We start from the raw sequence: 20,065 nt of genomic DNA, 5'->3' as shown, positions 1-20,065 counted from the left end.
TGTGGAGAAAAATTTCACAAGGGAAAGAGAAACAGAAGATGAGAGATGGGAAGGACAGAGAAATAATTAAAATATGTACCAAATTCCAGAAAGGCACAGTACTGCTGATGTACTGGTCTCCCTCCCTCCCTCCCCTCTCTTCTTTCCTCTGAAATAAAGAAAAGATAAACTCATAAACACCTTTTATTTTATTTTTAGGTAAATGATGTCTTGATTCCATCTAAAATTTGTAACAGTTGATTCTCTTAAAACTCTTCCCCTTTTGAAAGGAAGAACAGTTAACGTATTGCTTTGGAGAACACAGATCACTATCAGAGAGGGAATGGAGCGATACCTCTATCACAAGGCCTTTTAGGTTGCTAGAAACTACCCAGAATTGTGAAGCCTGGTAGATGTTCCGCTGCCGTGAGATACGGGCGGAGTCATCTTTGGTGTTTATCCAGGACCTGAGTAAAATGTAAGCATCCAGCTGATCCGAGCTCAGGGGCTGTTTGGCTACCAGCCAAACCCACATCTCAATGTGGCCTTCAGCCCTGGGAAGAGGCTCTCGGGCTGCAGGGGTAATCACGGGGTAGCAAAGACTGGGGCCATTTAAAATATTTTTTATTTCTATTTTCGAGAAAGTAATGCATCACATGGAACAAAATTCAAAAGGTAAAAACAGAATATTAAAAAAATGACTAATAGCATGTTACACACATTATCTTGCCTGTTGAATTTTTTCCCCAATTAACAGTGCATCTTGTAGATAGTTTCATGTCTTCACCTATAGACTTACTTCATTCTTGATAACGAGTGCATATTATTCCACATTATAGACTATTTTATGCAGAAGGTTGGTGCCAGTCTCTTTACAAACAATCCTGAAATGACTGTCTTTGTACACGAGCAAGATGTGTTGTAGGAGCTGCTCTGAGATGAATCTTGCTGATGGTCAATGTTCCTGTTCCATCCTCTTGTTTTATTCCCCTTAGAACCTTTTGTCTCTTTCTCCTTACGTCCCACCACAGTAATAATTAAATAAGTTGAACGCGTATTGAATGGAAGCCAAGTTGATGACTCTGTTCATATCCATGACTGTTCCTCTTTCTTTCTAATCAAAGCCCCAGATTTAGCTGTACTGCCGTCATTTCTAATGTCAAAAGATAATTGAGACAAGTTTCCTCTAAGGTTTGTAACAACATATTCCATTTTGATTAGGAGTTTCCACTTGGAAATAAAAGTCATAATTTGTTTTCATGAAAGAACGGCCAGAAGAAAGCAAGGAGGTCTGACCTCACGTCGGCGCAGGCCCGCGTGTTGTGCTGGGGGGACGCAGGGGGGACACTGGTGGCCGGGGAGAGGCTGGCGTTGGTCTGGAACAGATTGCACGGGGAGGGCTGGCCCGTCAGGCCCAGCTGAGCAGGAGCCCGGTCATTTATCACTGTCAGAGGGGTGGGGTGGGGCGGGGGAGTTACTGGACCATCCCTGCCCATCCAGGGCTGACGGCAGACAGTGCCTCACGCAGCTTCCAGGCGGATGCTGTGCCGTGGAGGGGCAGTGCACTTCCTGCTGGAGGCCCCGACATGGTCACAAGGGAGGAGAGAGCAGACCTCTGCTTGCTACTGCCCTTCACTAGAGCCGGGTGCTGCCTCCTCTCGGCGGATGGAGAGAACCATGTGTCAGAGCCCGTGTTAGAGGCAGACACGTAGGTGCCACAGTGGGGTTAGAACTCTGATGGTGGGGTGAGAAGGTCCCTCTGTGGGGCTCATGCCTCAGTTACATTCACAGAACCCTGCAGGACACTGATTGTTTTCATGTGGGGAACTGACCCGGACAAATGCTGTGGTTGGTAACTTTGCTTCATCTACATGGAAGGGACCAAAGCAACACAAGTCAGGGACACCAGAGTCCCTCCCAAGTCTTTGAAGGGCAATGGTTTTTTTAAACAATACTAAAAAGGATGATTTCTCTGTGATCCTTTATAGGTCCATTTAACATTCATTTTCAGAATCTAAAATAGGTTTTAGGATCAACAGGAAATATCCCTTAGAAATCATTTTGGTTTACAGCCATATCTTTTAACACAACTGTTTTCAGCACTGGTGTTCACAAGGATGTCACATATATCTAGCTGACATACAGATTTTAATCCTTAAAAGAACTTTATTTTAAATGGAATTTCTCATCTCAAGATTACCTAATTTTGCTAGTCATTAGGAATTACGTGTGTTGGGGAGGGGCATGGGGAGATTTCATAAAAGTCAGGTGGAAATTTTCCATCAGTTAATATTCTGTGCTTATCACAGACACCTGCGTTAGTCATGGTGCTTAAACGAGGTGATTAATAACAGTCGTACACAAGTGAAAACGGAATTCTTCTAACAGTGAAGTGAGTGCTTTTACTGGGGTATGTTGTATGAACTCTTGCTGGTCTGATCACCGTGGGGCAAAGGATGTGTTAAGACCCATAGGCGTGACACGGAAGCCCTGCGTGGAGTCCTAGTCAGCGGCCTGAGGAAGTGGGCGGGGGTCGTTGCTGGTCAGTGATGAAGGATGAAGAGGAGGCAGGTGCTGTCTTACTCTGTATCACCGACAGGAAGCCTGGTGCCTGGCACGTAACTGGTGTTCAGTCATTGTTTCCAGAACTGTGACGCTATTTGAACAGAACGTGGATTCCTGGGCCTGACTCACTGGGGCAGCTGTGCCCGCCAGGTCCCTCTCTCAGCCTTACCTCCCGCTCCCCCACAGCCTACCTAGGAGCTCACAAGCATCACGGGGACAATGGCTCTCATCAGAGAGGACTTTGGAGGCCAGCAAGGCAGCTGGTTTGAGCGAGCCTGAAAGTTCCTGAACAGCTCCCGCGCGCATCACCTGGAGGGCAGTGTCTTAAGGAGCAAGTGCGAGTTCAGGGCACTCAGAACCCCGGGAAGAAGAGGGTCCTTGTGTGACCACGTGGGAAACGGTCTGCTCTTCGGTTATTTTCACCTAAGACAGTTTTTATGGTTTCTCTTGCTCTTTCTACTCCTCAAAGGAAACAGAGCGATGCGACCCCAAGGAAAATGTTTAGATTTTTACAGCTGAAGAACATACCTGACAGGGTCTGGATTTCGTCTTTGTCCCTGCTCTTCCCCATTTAACTCTGTATTATCACTGTTTCCTGATGCCGTGAAAAAAAACCTGCTTATGGTCATGCTTTTAAAATTACTGTGTAATATTCCTTCTGATGACAGTGTCACCATTTACTTCATTAGCTCTCTTTTGTTGGGCCATTTAGGCTTTTTATAGTTTTCCACTATTATAAACAATTCTGCTACAAACATCTTTGGAAACCTTTGCCTCAGTTCTCATTGTCTCCTAAGGTAGAGCCCAGTACTTGGAATTACTGGGTCAAGAACTTCAACGCTTTTGACATTCTTGATGCATCCTGCCAGGCTGCTTTCCAAACAGATGGCGGTCCTCCCACCGCCACGGAAGTGTGTGAGAAAGCCCATCTCTCTGCACCCTCATGGGTGCTCAGCATTGGCTTTGTAAGTTTTGCCATTTTCGTGAATTAAAAATAGGATCTCATTGTGTGGTTGAGCATCTATTTGTGTATTTACTTGTTATTTATATAATTAATTTTTAAAAATGTGTCATGTGTCCTCCTGTCATTCTCCACTTTCTCTCTGGCAGTGGAGCCACCGCCTTGGGGAGCATGCAGAAATCATTCTGATGCTGGTTTCTGGGGCACTTTTGTTGTGGGCATCCCCACGGTCACTTGCCTTTACTCTCCTGGGCCGTCGTGTAGCCCCAGGGGACACAGGGCACAGCAGTCTCATTCTGGGCTAGTGTTTCTTAGGGACAGAAGAGGGCTCCTGCCTCGGGGCTTGTGCACTTGGCATCTCGGTTCTCGGTTTATTCTCTCTCGTGGTCTTGTGCCCTGAGCAGACCTCAGAAAGCACAGCAGGTGTGTCTTGAAAAGTCAGACTGCCCTCTGCTTACATAATGCTTTATTTTTAAAACACGCTCTTATCCTCAGCTGACTCTTCTGGCCAGAATCTTCCCTTAGGATTTCTCCCAGTAACTTCGTTGATGAAGTGGACGTCCCTGAGTGTCGGGTCTATGAAGTTTATCTTTCTTTTCACAGCAGCTGGTCCCTGGCATGTACTCAACATGTAACTGCTGGTGGACACGAGCCAAAGACCCCACCCTGGGCCTTAGCTGGTGCCTCGCCAAGATGTGTTCTCCTGTAGACTGAGCTTGGGCTCGGCCCTGGCCTGCCCCGTCCTGCCCCGTCCCCGGACCGTTCGGGCTCTGCTGGAGAGGGGCGTGGGGAGGCGCGGGGCTGCCTGGGCCCGGGCATCAGCCCCTCCACTGGCCAAGAGATGGTCTGCAGTTTGCTGCACCCAGAGCAAAGGGGGGGTGGTTAGCTGGAGGAAGGACAGCGGCCAGAACATAAGGATGAAATCCTGAGTGATGGATGAATTTTTTTTTTTTAGTGCTACAATCTTAAATGTTCTCATCTGATTATCCTGCCTTTTTCGTCATGTATCTTTTGTTTTTAGGGCAGTCCCCACTTAGGTACATGGTCATTGGTCACCGTGTGAGGAATGCGGAGGGCTGGCCCTCCTCTCGCCCTGGAGAGTTGAGGGACGGGCTCACCTCTGGGGGCCCAGGTGGCTGGGGACCTTCGTCTCATTCCCACTACTGCCTTCCTGGGGACGCCTCTCCAGCCTCTCCTGGCCACAAATGGCGTCCGCCTCTAGTCGGGCACTCACCAGTCAGTAAGAAGGACTCGGTGTTCCTCGGACACAGGGTTGGTGAAGAGCAGAGGTTGGCCCTTAGGCTGAGCAGTGCCCTCCCGGTAACCTGCCCACCACCATGTGATTCCCCTCTCCCCCCCGCCCCTCACATACAGAGCACACTCTGGGTTGACATTCACCTTGAGACACCAGAGCTAAGAGTTACAGGAGCTGTAAGGGACAAAACCAATATAGAACCACAGTGCCTCTGGGCAGAGGGGACTAGAAGCATCATTACCCATCCTCTCCCAGTGCACCTGTCTCATCTTTGAGTAACTGAGTAGCAGGTGCAGCCTCACGACCCCTGCTCCACTTTCTCTATAAATCAACACTCACGGTCATCAAATCATCCTTAAAGCACTATGGAGGGCACCTTGGCAGGACCAGGGCCCAGAGGGCTTAGTCAGTGTGATCAGAGGCCCCCCTGCTGGGGACAGGAGATGCTGGTCTAAGGCTGGAGCTTGGGGGTCAAATAGGAGGAGCCCTACTTAGGTCCAGTCTGACTTGTATCTTGAGACACCAGGAACTTGTGACCTGAAGAAAGAGCCACAAGGAGATAGACAATAGAAGGGACTGTAAGACCATGTTTTGTTTGGGGGCTTGACAGATTTTTTTTGTTACGTTATTAGTGAAATAAACGCACTCTCACTGCAACCCCAAACTGAACCTAATCACCCCAGGAAGCTTCGTAGCGGCCTGAATGATTGCCAGTAACCTGTGACAGGTAGGGCTGGGTTTTTGTGAAAAGGGCTTGCACTGCTAGTTGACCTGCAGCTCGGAGAGTTTAGTCTGATTTGTGGTTGTTCCAGTCCCGGGATGATTCTGGGGCCAGCGGTGGACCAGGACTCACAGGACAGCAGGAGCAGTTCCTGGAATCTCCAATTAGATAGTGTCACCATGGTCACCCAGACTGGAGGAGTTTGGTCCTATCAGAGAATCCTGAGGATCTGGGGGCCCACCCTCCAGTCCCCACTTCCCTGCCATTTATCTATATGTCTGCCGCCACCCCCCTTCACCCAGAGGATCTGAGTTTTAGCTATCTCAACTTGGGCACAGGACCTGGTGCTAATCACCGGTTGGTTTATGTCTACATTTGAATTACTGCTGGTACTTTATTGTGTTTTTCTCAATGAAGAATATAGCCATGAAGTCAAGTGTATTAGACATTCACAAAACAAAGGACAATGGCAGTATCATCTTCTAAAGCTTTTGAATGTGTCCCCCAAATCCCCTTCAAAATCTCTCTAAAAGTTGACTTTGACCCCACTCTTGCTCTAATTAACCTTGCTGTTCCTCAAGCACTGGGCTTTCAAGATAAATGAAAATCTGTTCCTCATCCTCACATGCCCTTGACTGGGGACATGTCACAGCCATCAGCAGAGGTTGTCCTCCTGGAGCGCCGGGCTTTGGAACGTGCCCCCACGGAGCCCAGCCAGCCAGATCACAGGCATCCACCCTGCTGTGGCCGGGCAACAGACGTCCCTGTCACAGACCCCCTCCTGTCTCCGTTTCGTGCTCTGCTGGTTATCAATAGTTAGAGCCCAATCAATGAGGGACTTTTCTGTTTAGTCAGTTTGATTGTTTTTGTGCCGCAATGAAATGTGCCACCAATTCTGGAAAAAATATATATATATAAATGCTAATTGGGTTCCAGGTTAACTTTCCCTCCCCCAAGTCTTTAACTTCTGTAATATGTTTAAAGAGTCTTGTTCTTTGGCCCCCAAATACTTGTCTCAACAGAGTTTCAACAGAAAATGCCCTTAGAAGCTCAGCCTTGGTTTGCAGGACTAGAGCAGCCATTGCTTGGTTTTTAACAACCCTCCATTCTCTCCTCGTGGGGTAAACAGTAGCACTCAGGTTTCCCTCCATTCTCTTATCCCTAAAGCTGTATAGCATTTTGGAGATTTTCAAAGGGTAGTTTTTTTTTTAATTGCAATGTATCATGTAGAAATGAGAAGGAAAACGGCTTCTTTCTTTGTACCATCTTTTTGTTTTATTCACTTAGACCAAGGATGGCCAAACGATTTCATCCCACATGCCACCTCTTAGAAGTAAGAGACTCTGGGGTGTGCTAAGTTGAGACAAAGTTTTGTGATCACATCTGTGCTGTGGTTGATTAGTGATGTCTGCCATGGGCACGGACAAGGAGGAGAGCTGAATATATGCCCTGTATTTGCCACTCTTGACTCAGATCTGGTGAAAAACCAAATTCACACGTAGATGGTGTGAACACTAGCCTAACAGTTAAGCAGTGTTTACTCTGCACTGGGCACTGTTCTAAGTGCTTTACATATATTAACTCCTTTGATTCTCAAAGCAACCCACAAGGTGGGCACAAATGAGGACACTTACAATGAGGAAATTCCTGCAGATGAGGAAACTGAGGCACAGCGAGCCAAGGTCACCCAGTGGGGAGGAGGGAGAGCTGAGCTTCAGTCAGGCAGTTCTGTTCCAGAGCCCCGTGTCCTCAGCCCGGATCCTGCACCTCTCTCAATGGCTCGTGCCGTGTCTGCGCTGTCCAGGGACTCATGTCATGCTCAGCTGTGGTTCAAAATGCAAAATTATGTTTCCAGACCTTGTTATCTTTGAGCCTTGGGCTCTAGAATAGAAGATAAGACAGAGTCCAGGGGAACCTGAGCAGCGAGGAGGGAATTGTGTGTGGAAGTCCTCCTCCCTCTCCAGGTAGCGTTTCTAGTCTGTCCACCCCTGCCACACCTCCACCTGCTCAGACCAGAGGTGGATGGGAAGGGAAGAAGGTGGAGTGTAAGGACTGGAACAGGGAGATCCTTGGTCTCTAAGCCACCTGGCTGGGGACACTCTTTCTGAGTGGCCACTTTCAATGAGCATTTGTATATAAGGGATACATGTTCATATAAAGAGAGATATATGTTCATGATAAATTAGGAGTTTGGGATTAACCAATACACCCTGCTATATATAAAATAGATAAATAATAAGGACCTACTGTATTGTAGGGGAAGCTGTACTCAGTATCTCGTAATGTCCTCTAGTGGAAAAGAATCAGAAAAAGAATATATATATATATATATATATATATATATATATATATATATACACCTGTATCACTTTGCTGTACATGTGAAGCTAACGCAACATTGTAAATCAACTATACTTCAATAAAAAAAAAGAATGTTCGATGTCAACAACAAAAAAGGAGAGAGGGCTGTTGAGTGTATTAAATAATGTATCTTTCATGATACGTTATTACCTCTGTAGTTCCCTGCTCTACCAGCTAAACCATCAAAGGGTGCATATCTTTTATGATACATTATAAAGAGTTTGTTTTAGTAGTTCGTTTTCCTTCATTAATTTAACAATGTATTGAACACCTCTGCTGGGCTCCACGCTCTGCTAGAACTGTGGAAGTGGTGAACTGAAAGGGATATGAGCTCTGCCTTCCCTGGGCTTGTAGGCTACTCGTTGAAATAATGACCAAGTGTAAGGTGAAGCTCTGACTGTAGCAGAGGGAACCGGGGACCGAGGTGGCCAGACCACATGGGTTTTTGAAGGCTTCAGGAAAGAGTTCTGACTTTAGGCGAAGAGTAGCGGGAAGCCAGGAGAAGTGGGGGTGGGGGGGGACTTTGTTTTATATAATCAGAGTTAAAAGAGCATGGTGGCTACACTGGGAAGAATAAGTTGGAGAGGGGAGAGGGAAGAGCTAGGCGTACTGGTAGGACGGAGTTCAGGCACAGAGGACTCAGGAGTTGAGACTACGGTGGTTTGGGTGGTGCAGGGAAGAAGTGGAAGGATTCTAAAGATGTCCAGAAGGCAGGATTAGCTGGATTTGGTGGTAGATGAGATGGGAGTAGTGAAGGAGAGAGAATGGACCAGGATGCCTAGAAAGTGGGAGGATGGCTGTCCTCTTCCCAGAGGGAGGGCTGCCGGAAGAGGGTCAGGCTGGGTGTAGAAGGGCGCCTGTGTTGGAGGTGCTTTTGAGCTGTCCCAGAGGAGCTGCCAGATAGACCACACTCCTTGTTATAATTGTGTAGTGTTTCAGCCAGCTACGCATGAGCCTCAGTGGACTGTCCTGGGAAACTTAGGGCAGCAGAAAAAATTTGTAGAAATCTGTAATTTTGTTGGCTTTAAAAACTCCAGACAGAAAACAAACATCTTTTCATCTAGGAAATAAGAATCTAACGATGACAAAGAAAACTGATAGAAATATCTTGCACAATCTCCCTAGGTATTTTTGTTTTTGCGATGTTTCTCTGCCAGTCTTTTCCCAGAAGCATTCGCATTTTAGTTAGCTGTCATTAGAGCCTACATCCAGCGTATAAGAGGATTGTTTTCTCTTACTGTTATCCCAAACATTCTCCACATTTCTATATAGCTCTCAAATTCTATATTTAAACTGTTGCATAATTGTCCATGCTTTTGATGAATCATGAACTACAACGTTCTAGGCTACTTCTCTGTTTTTGGACATTTAGTTGATTTAAAGATTTCATCCTTACAAGTAATACTTTAATAAATATTGTGAGACCTACCACCTTTTCTGTCCTCTTGCATTTTTCCTTAGGTGAAATTCTTCTGAGTGTGGTCAGTGGGTTAGAGCTTGGATGGGGCTACCACTCTTGCTATGTGTAAAGGCAAACGTTTTAAGACCTCTGACAGGGGCTCTGGGGTCCTAACCATAGAACAGAGCTGCGACCTCCACGTGGAGCCTTTGGATTCGGTAACCAATGTTCCTAACCATATGTGAGCGTGCGACAAGGTCCCTCGGCCCCCTGTGCCCTTCCCCCTCGCATCTGCTGGTTGTATCGGTTGGTGCCTGGAGACACTGTACTGCCTGTTCTCTGCTTCAGCCAGGCTCCTCCCCTCCTCCCAGGGTTTTTGTTCTTCAGCTGGTGCCACAATTACCTAAGAACCAGTGGAAGATCCTGAACCGACGGTCTCCCGAAGGGCTTGTCTAAACTTGACTGAGCCTCACGAGCCTTCAAGTTCTAAAAGACTTGCAGTGTGCTGCCTAGCATTCCCAAGGGTTTGGATGAGCGTCTCGAGACCCTCTGTGACCTGGTCCCTGCCTTCTAGTCCATCCTTAAGCGTCATTGCTTCTGAGCATGGTGCCTCCACTGCACCCAGACTAGACTCTGCTCTGGCCGGGATGACACCCTGGTTGCATCTACTCAGAAAGCCAGGCTCTCACTCAAGTTGCTCCCTCACCCTCTGCCTTTCCAAACTCAACCCCTCCTTTGAGACTCTACGTGAGCTGAAGTTCGTCCAGGTCACTGCCTCTGCCTTCCAGCTGTTGTACCTCCGCTGCAAACCCCAATGGTGCCTTTGGTCTCCACGCCGGGACTTAGCACACAATTGTAAGCTTTCTGGAAAAGTTCACTTTTGAAATTCTTACCTCTTGGAGATGATCGTACACTCCTCGAAGGCGAGAACCGTATCAGTCTTCCCCTCCGGGCCTCTCAGAGCCTCGCTTTGGCACTGAGCCCAGTGTCTGAGCTTGAGAAGTCAAATGAGACCCATTGAATCAAAATATATGTGTTCCATGATGCAATGGCGAAGTGTTTCAGCCATGCTTCACTTAACGTATTTGCAGCATAAATGCCCATGTTAAGAACTTGCTGAGGATAATACTAAAATACTCCAAGATGGACCAAACTCAGGTCTTCTCTCTCTGGTTGCATTTCCGGGGGGTTATGAGAATAAGGTAATGCTGGAAAACCATGAGCTGGTCACGTTTTATTTCTAAGTCCTTGATATGCACTCGGATGGGAAGGGTGATCGGTGGAGGGGACAAGGGTGGACAAAGAGTAGTAAAAAGCACTGGAATATCTGTCTGGTTCTTAAGAAAGCAAGTGTCTTTGGCCCCCAGAACAGTGCTTGACTGTCATGAAATGATGTCTTCTGCTCTTCTGGTTCTTAAAAAATTGGTCCCAGTGTTACCCTGCTGTCTTCACAGCTCACGTTACTTCTGATGGTCAGGAGCCTTCAGCAAAAGCCACCCAGTTCACCCTGGAACCCCGAGCTCCCCTCATTCTCCAGGACACAGCCTGGCACTGGGGGGACCCTCTGGCTGGGAGTCAGGAGCTCCCAGGCTGAGCCGGCCCCGCCCGCCCCAGCTGCCCGGCTCCGCGCACTCTCGCTTGTGAAATGACGCGCCTGGGCCTGACCATCTCTAGGCTCTTTTGTAACTGGGATCCTTAAAAACAAAATAATTGAAACTCTCTTAAGAGGGTGAGCTTTGGTGCCACTGCGAACTAAAAATAAGAAATAGACTATCTGACACATTTAATGACATGTGTTAGTATGTGTGTAGAACTTTACACTTAACATGCATGTCTTTCTTTCTCTCTCTTTTTTTTTTCTAGCCAAACATCATGTCAATGGCAACAGAACAGTTGAACCTTTCCCAGAGGGAACACAGATGGCTGTATTTGGTAAGATATCAACTCTGAAAGAAAACCCAAATTGTGTGCAAAGACAAGTGCCAAATTTCTGAGTTTTAGCAAGTGTCCGCAGGGCTTCAGAATCTGGGCGCTTCTAGATATTTACAAGTCGTTGAAGCCAAAAAAACTCTCAAGTTCTTAGGATTTCTGGGATCGGAAAAGCTTATGCTATAGAATTTAGTATGCTTTCCTTTCTCACTTTGCAAATCAAATTTCAAACTGTGTATTTGCTATTTCTTACGTCCACACTGTGAAATAACCTGATAATTTAGCGTTTGACTTTTTCTTTCTAGGAGGATTTTGCCCCCCATATATAAAAAACATATATATATAAATATTTTTTCTGTATATATAAATATTAAAGCTGGAATTCAAGTAGTTTTGAGTTGTTATTCTGCACAAGTCAATCTAATTGAATGGTCTCTTTCTCTTCCGTTATGAATTAAGCATATTCCACAAGAGAAAACATCAGCTAAAATGTTTTTAATCCCCGAGTGTATCCTTACCACGTACGGCTATGTGGCTGAGCAGAACTTCTCTGCTAAATTCCAAACCTTTTGGTGAAGAGATCTTTTGTAATTCGTGTATTCCTTACCTTCATATCTGACATCACCTGACATTCCTTCAGAATGTCTCTGCATCTGGAACTCTCCTTGCCCACTTTCTTCCCTCCCTCTCTCTCTCCCCTTCCTCTCCTCCATCCCTTTTCTTCCGTACAGCCCCCTCTGCTCCCCACCACCTCCACTTCCCTCCGCTTCTCTCCAGCAGTGCCCAGGGACCCTTATCACCCTTTCAGAGATTTCCACCTCTGTCCCCTGGATTTTCAACTTTTTATTTCTTCTGATTTCTCCCCCTTTGCTTTTTAGACAGATTCTATGATCTCTTTTGTCCTAAAACCCTGAACTCCCCTGACTTCGTGCCCTGCTCCAGCTTCCATCCTCTCCTGGTCCTGTTGGAAGTCTCCTGCAAGGGCCTCTGATATCAATCTGCTTTAAGCACTGAAGTATCTTTGAGCCAGAAATCAGCCTCCTGACAACACTGTCTCTAAATTAGCATATTCAGGGTAAAATGTTTACGTAACCCCAGAGTTAGTCATCCCTGATGATTAACAGTTGGAGAGTTATGAAATGAGGACCCGATTCTGCCTAGGTGTTTGTACAGCTCGCTTTGTATGGGCTGTCACCTTTTAAAATATACTGATCAGTGATTAGAAATTACTGTGCTTAGAAATTTAAATGGAGAACCTGGCTTTTGTAGAAAACAAAATAATGGTCCCTATAAAACGTGTGCTATTTGATTTGTTAAGTTTCCTCTGAGAAATTACGTTCAGATGATGCCATTTTACCCAAGTTGTAGGCCCCGCACGATGTCTGTCACCAGGGGACAGCAAAGGCCAAAGGTTCTTGTAATGATTTTTTTTTTTTTTTGTCTTTCAGATTTGTGAGCCCCAACAGGTTAGAAACTAGGTTTCAGGTCACACTGGGAAATGTGAAATGGGACTGACCTGCCTTAGGTTTCTGTATGTCGGGATATTATTGGAGGAGAGCCTCCTTCCCAAAGGACTGACCTTGGTCCCGGACAGGGCGACATTCTTTGCCACCGAATCGGAAATAGAGAAAAAAGCTCTGGAGAGATTCTTCTTATTATTTTGTTTTGTCAAAGGTTTGGTTTAGAGTGAGTTTCCTGAACATCCTAACCCAAGGCTTTCATTGTGTGACTTTAAGTAAGCCACTCCCCCTCTCCAAACCTCAGCCTTCTCCCCTGTAGAATGGGAAGGCTGGGGTGCTCTGAGACCCTCCCCTCTGCTTCTGCATCTTCCATACTCAGGCCTCAAGGCTCACCTGGCAGCAGGCAGCCCTGGCAAGCCCACTGTGAATGGCCAAGGGGTGTGGTTTTAAAAGAAACGAGCCAAGTGCATAATTTCTACCACTGCAGAATTATACAGATTGTAAAACAGAGCATCTCTTGACGTGTAAGGATTGTTGCATTATTAGAACTGCAGTTGGGCTCTTCCAGATGCTTAGTAAGGCCCCCGCTTTGACTGAGTGCCTGTAAACATTCTGTATTCATGTTTTAAAAATAGTTCTCACTTGATGTTGCTCGTCCGCCCGGCCTGCAGTGGAGTGAGTGAGTAGGTGGTCTGGGGGCTGGACTTCTGTCATTCGGGCTGTTTATAGTCGTACTGAAAAAGTCAAACTAAGTACAGCCCTTTGATATCTCTTGGGCACGTAAGTCTCCCAGCACCGTGTAAGGCTGGTAGAATTATGTAGTGCCCTTGTCAGAGAGCTCATACGGTTTCTCCCAAGTCCCTCAGCCAGTAGGATGCTGGCGCTCGAATTTGAGCCCAGGTCTCAGTGACCGCGAAGCCCACGTTCTTTTTACCATGTTCCCCGACTCTTGGCCCTGGTTGCAGGAGTCCTGGGAGTTTCTGGTAGAGTCAGAAATGCCTTTCAGCTCGATCCATGCACAAAAGCGTGATTTCCAGCCAAGCCAATTTAGCCAATTGATTTGTGAATTTCTGTGCATTTCCAGAGTGCTCTGAAGGACTCTCGAGACACGGCTTTTGCCAGGAAAACCCTGCTTGGAGTGACATCTCCTACTATTTACCGTTGTCTCCCATTTGATTTTAGTAGCAGGTATTCATGTGCAGAAGAACGTCTTGCCTCTACTTCACTGTGAGCTCATCAAAGCAATGGTGGCGTTTTCTACTGGTCCAGACTCGTCCTTTAGCCTCGGAGGTCTTAGTATTTTATGCCGAAAGAGTGTCACCAGTTTCAGTTATGTTGTCTGTTGGTTAATCATTTGAATGTACCACACAGAATACTTGCTAAATAGGAACTTTTAAATTTAAAGTGGCCACTGAACTGCCACTGGACATTGGGCTTAGGGCGGCTGATGTAAGCAAAAGGGGAGCGGGGGACCGGGTCCGGCTCTGTTCTGGAAAATGTACGAATGTGTTAATAGATCAAGTGATGAGAGAAGCTGTAGATGGTTCCGTAAGAGCTCCTTGTGGCATATAATCTTCACAGATTATTTTTAAAACAAGACATTCATTTTTTTTTCAGATTTTCTTTTGTGGCCCAGCGAGTTTTATCCTTGTCTTGTTTTTCTGTGATCACAGTCCTTTAGCTTTTCTGTTGCTCGCTCTCTCCTCCGGCTTTAGGATGATGCTAACGACGGTAATGGGCTTGCTCTCCCTGCGGGCTGCCCCTCGGCTGTGTGCGATGCTCTCTCAAGTCGGTGGGAGCCCTTTTTTTACAGGCCAGAGAAGCGAACGGAACATTTTGCAATTACTTAATGTCTTTGTTCCCAGAGGCTGAGTGCCCTACAGCTGTCGTGCCTTAAATCCCACAGCAGCCCTGTGAAGTGGGCATTACTGTGTTCTTTTAGGGATGGAGAAACTGAGGCTCCCAAAGATGAAAGACGTATGATCAGGTGGAGGGAGTGCTTTCTCAGGCAGGAGGATGTCCACGTGACCCTTGCCAGCATGCTGGGCCCGTCTTAGAAAGGTTCTTTCCGGCTCCCAGTAACTTAATGAAAGGGACAGCCCTTGGCAGCGGGCCACTCCCTCCACGCAGAGAGCGCGGGCCCCGGGCTGTCCGTGGGGGTCCTCCTTAAGCCCAGAACAGCTATTCATTTTATTACAAGTACTCCATAGTCAAGAAGGTTTATCATTTCAAAATAAATAGAAATGTATTCATTGAGAAGAGTGCAGAGAAGTCGGGGGTTTGGGATTCCAGTCTTATTTGTGAAGATTTTTAGTACAATTTTTAAAAATGAAATACAGATTTTTTAAGACTTTAAAAATTTCAGTACTTGACCATAATACTTACCATTCCAAACCTGGATACTTTTGAGAATGAAAAGGATGCTGTTAAAAATTACATGAAAATAATAATGAGTACATACCTGGAGGATTTCAGACAACTGGGGTCTAATGTCATCCTATAATGAGATTGTATATTATAAAATATTGTGCCAAGAGTAATAAATACATATGTAAGTATGAAATTGAAAAATGATGAACTTAGATATATAAAATGAAATAAACAAATGAAAAATTACAATGCAATGGACTTACGTTATGTACCACATACATCAACGTCAGTAGTTATACTAACGTCCAAGATTTTACTCAGTAATTAGTTATATTCTTTCTCAATGACTTGAAATTAAAAGTTAATTCACACTGATAAAACCTGATTCTTAGCACTTTGATAAGAGATGGGAAAGTGATTTGATCATACCTTTGCAATTTTAATGTTGTAGTAATACTGTCCAGTGATGCGGGGTAATACCCTCTCCATCACTAGAAGGACTCCAGCGACAGATCCTTCCTTGCCAGTTGGGAAGTGGAAGGAAACAGCCTTTAGGATCCTTTCTTCTAAGTTAATGAGGATTTTCTTTGTTTCAGAGTGTTAAAGCATTTTGGAAAAAAAAATCACTTCTAACTCTAAATTCTTGGATCCTAACGAAAACCCGCATCCAGGCTGTTGGGTGAGAGGAGAAATTCTGCAGCGAAAAATCATAGCGTTCAGGGATTGATAGGCACCGGGCAGCAAGGGCAGAAGTATCTCCATGAGTTCTGAGGGTTGCTGTGGGTCTTTAGGCTCCCAGGAGCCCAGGCGGCAGTGGCTTTGGGGACTCAACCCCCTGCAAGACGTGTTCTTCGTGTCAGGTCCTCTTAGGGCTCTTCAAACAGGAGGGAGCGAAAGACCGTCGGAGGCATCATGCAACTGTGTTGATCATCTTGTTACATATCTGTTTTTAGCCACCGTGCCAAGAATTTGCTTGACTCTTTCCCGACGAGCTGTGAGGAAGGACTGGCCCCAGAGGAGGGGCCAGTGGCTGTCAGAGGCCCACAGATGTACCCCACCCTCGGGGACCCACCTTCTGAACCCCAAAGGAGAGTGAGAGCAGTGTCTGTGAGATGAACCAGCCATGAGACATTCCACCCCCCTCCCCCAACTTGAATGAGAGGTGATTTTTGAAACAGCCACAGTTATTTTGTCTGCCAGCCAAGAAGACAGCATTGAAAGCAGCAGGCAATATGTCAGACTTCAAAGGAAAATATATTGGTGTCTCATTGGCTCGGATCCAACATTATGTTGGTAAATAATCCAGTCCCGGTGTGACATATTTCTCCCTGAACCTTGACTGAAAACTACTGAAGACCATCCTGGGAGCTGGGGAGCGGCAGTCACTCATTCTAGGAAAAAGGCCAGAAAGAATGACTTTGAAATGTGTTTATAATTAACTCAACAATCTAAATTCACAAGACTGTTAGAACAGCAGGCTGCTAACTGGTGCAAACTTCCTAAGTGATAAAGCACTTGGGAAAACAAAAGTCGGCCTTACTCCCGTGGTACCTGAAGCACCTTTGAGGGACAGTAACCAGTCGTTTGCAGACATGTTTTAAGACACATTTTATTTTATGTGTCTTTTTTTGTGTGTGTGACGATCTCAGGGTTTTTTAGTTTGTTTGTTTGTTTTGAATGTGGAAAGGTCTAATGATAAGGGCAAAGGGGAAGACACTTTTCAAACCTTGTGTGGAAAATTCCTTTTACTTTGTGTGGCATTGCTCCGGGCGGCCCTGGTCCTGGACCTGACGGGCACAGGTGTGGCGCTGGAGAGGGTGTCCTGAAAGAAGGGGGAGATTGGAGCGTGGGTGGGGATTTCTGTGCTGGAGGGGAGGAACTGACCCCATTGAGTGAAGGAGTGGATCAAATCGTGTTCGATAAAGTAACACCTCTCTTGTCTAGAGCTCGCATATCCATCAACCTCAAATATGTGGAATGCAAGTTTAAGAATCAGGAATTAAGCATGCCCTTCCCCTCAAAATCTGTAGAGAAGTCCCTAAGGAATTCAGAATTCGCAGAGGTCTTTGGAGTCAGACAGACCTTGGTGTGCGACTCCAGGCAAGTTTCTTACCCGCTCTGAGCCCCATTCCTCATCTAGAAAATGAGGGAAAGGATATTTACCCCCTGGGGTTGTTGTCAGACTGTCAGGACATAGTGCATCAGGGCGTTTAGAGGAGGCGATGACAGGAATTGTGCCGTCAGAGCTTGGGCACCGCGGCTCACAGCCCAGCCAGCGAGGTGCTCCCTCGGGGCCCCTGTTCTCCCGTCAGGCCCCAGGCCAGGGACTCCAACCTTGGTCAGTTCCTTCTGATCCCATAATATCTCCTGCATAAAACTTGACGGCTTCTTTAGTTCAGGGATTCTGAAGGACAGCAGACAGCGTTAGCTGAGAACTAATCTGCTGTTGGCCTGGTACTGGGCGGCCCGTGGTAGATTTCCTCTTAGGTCCACTCTCATCACTGGTCTAAACGAGACTGGTGGCTTCCTTCTGAATCAGTACAGAGTGCTCAGAAAATAGCTTTACTTCTCAGCTATACAGTTGCTCAGGAATGGCTCATTTTTTCCACTGTTGTCACTGGTATATGGTTGCTATCCAATTGACTGACTTTTTTTTTTAAGTTTTAAAAATGAGAAAGAGGTTAATTTCATTTAATTTACAAATGTGGCAGAAATTTCTTCAATTTCTACAGATAAAATATGCTCAGCCGGATGTACAGGGAAAACAATCAATTATATTTCCACTGCTTCTCTGTTAATTAACTTGTTTTTAGAAGAGGAACATAGCTGTGGAGAGCACCAGAACCTAAGAAGTTAATTATTATTCAGTTTAACTCAGCCAGCATCTTTAAGGAAAATACTGAGCCCCATGTTGCAGACAAAGTAAAACAGAATATCCTCTCTCTTGCTCTGGTTCTTCCCAACCATTTTTCTCGGACCTTGTTATGACATGAAATAAAACAAAATTAAAATATATGCAAGACATGGCAGAACAGCATACATTAGAATTAGGTAAACATTAGACCAAAGGAAAAAATAGAAGTGAAATATACAAAGAAGGCATGCTATTTTACTACGTAATTTATACAGATCGGCGCAGGTTTGGTTCTGTATTTCCTAGCAGCGACTCAAATGTCAATTAATTGCGTGATTGGCTTCAGCCTTTTAAAATTGTGGTAAAATATGCATAATAAAAAATTTACCATTTTAACCAATTCTAAGTGCACAGATCAGTGGCTTTAAGTACATTCACACTGTGGAGCAACCATCACCACTATCTACCTCATGAACTTTTTTGTCTTTCCAAAGTGAAATTCTATACCCATTAAATAATAACAGTCCATTTCCCCTCCCTACAGCCCCTGCAAGCGCCATTCTAATTTCTGTCTCTGTGAGTTTAACTGCTCTACGAACCTTGTATAAGTGGAATCTGACCATATTTGTCCTTTTGTGACTGGCTTATTTCATGTAGCAGAATGTCCTCAAGGTTTATCCCAGTTGCAGTGTATATCAGAATTTCCTTCCTTTTCAAGGGTGAGTAATACTCCACTGAATGCAGACACCTTGTTTTGTTTATCCATTCATCTGTCAATGGACCCTTGGGTTGCTTCCACATTTTTGCTATTGTGAATAATACTGCTGTGAATGTGGGTGTACAAATACTTCTTTGAGACCTGGCTTTCTTTTGGTGAACATACCCAGATGTGGAATTTGCTGGATCATATGGTAATTCTGTTTCATTTTTCTGAGGAACCTCCATACCATTTTCCATAGGAGTGGAACCATTTTACACTCCCATCAGCAAAGCACAGGGTTCCCGTGTCTCCACATCCTTGCCAACGCTCATTATTTTGTTTGATAGTGACCATCCCAATGGGTGTGAAGTGGTGATTGGTTTCAGTTTTACTTAGTGATACTGAAAAGCTACATGATTGGGAGAATCATACAATTTCTTGATTCTAGAACCAGAAAGAAATTTCTTCCGAGGGCGTTTATCAGGAGGACACTGTAATGTAAGGCAGTCGGAAGGAGTGTGGAGGGAGGTTCATGAGCTGTTGGTCCCAGCACTCTTCTCATTGGGCTCCTGAAATCCACCAGGAGCAGTCACTGTGCCCCTGCGGTGCCAGTGTCTTTTTGTGCAGGCTCGGCTTAACCCGGAAAGGAATTACTTGTATCTAAAACAGTCAGTGGACCAGATAAGTTTTAGGGAGTTTTCTATAAATATTATCTCTCTCAGTGGATTTTTAATACAACTTCTCACCCAGCCTGTGTTGGGGCCTCATGCTGGTTCTCTAACCGCTTCCCACACTTTCACATCTTCAGCTGGAACCCTGCTCGTGTTGGGAGACTCAGCAACTTTCCCCCAGTCTTTACCCCCAGCTCTTCTTTGTGTCTTTGTTCATCAGATAAGATTTCCCACCTTGCATGATGAGTCGCTGTTGAATTGATGGTCTCCCTCTGTCTGCCTGCTCTTTGATGATAGGGATGGTGTCTTACTGTCTCTGCGTTGCCAGGACCTAGTCTCAAATACTGGCCTTTAGCATAGATATTTGTTAGATAATCAATGAATACTCTTCTGCACATCTGCAATGGAAGTGGGAGACATTTTTTAATATTCTGTTACTTAATTTACACAGAGTCGAGCAAGAAATAATTATCAAAATTTAGCTTGAGGAAAAGGCTTGGTGAAAGGAGGAAGAAGATCTGGCAACTTTTAGGGATTTAGCAGTCAATGGCCCCATGCGCTTTATAGGGGGTGGGTTTCCTCCTCGGTCTAGATGTGTCACCAGCCCAGTTTTCTGGGTACCTGTTGGTTGAACGACGTCCAGGGGGCTCTGAGAGGAGGCGGACAGGATGCAGGTGCTAGGTAAATGGAGCTAGTTTTTATTGACTGTCTACTGGATGCCAGGCAGGGCTGAAAGGGAGGTATTTTTAAGGCAGAAAAATGGTTGAGAAATAGGAAAGTGAGAGACGAAGCAGTCCATCCATGCCAGAAAGAAGAGGTATAAATGACAGTGGGCTGTGC

The 20,065-nt window shown here is 45.7% G+C and overlaps 1 protein-coding gene across 3 annotated transcripts in view; it reads left to right on the top strand.

The window, feature by feature from the left end:
• Nucleotides 1-20,065, top strand: part of MSRA (methionine sulfoxide reductase A) — a 285,156-nt gene that overhangs the window by 115,320 nt on the left and 149,771 nt on the right. For all 3 annotated transcript variants that reach the window (XM_072952597.1, XM_072952598.1, XM_072952599.1), the window contains exon 2: nucleotides 11,105-11,173. In XM_072952597.1, coding sequence (XP_072808698.1) covers nucleotides 11,105-11,173 — 69 coding nt within the window. The remainder of the gene's footprint in view (nucleotides 1-11,104; nucleotides 11,174-20,065) is intronic.

Source organism: Vicugna pacos, chromosome 31 (genome assembly GCF_048564905.1).
Source record: "Vicugna pacos chromosome 31, VicPac4, whole genome shotgun sequence".
Lineage (NCBI taxonomy): Eukaryota > Metazoa > Chordata > Mammalia > Artiodactyla > Camelidae > Vicugna > Vicugna pacos.
The sequence above is the reverse complement of the archived record's forward strand: the minus strand, read 5'-3'. Positions and strand labels throughout refer to the sequence as shown.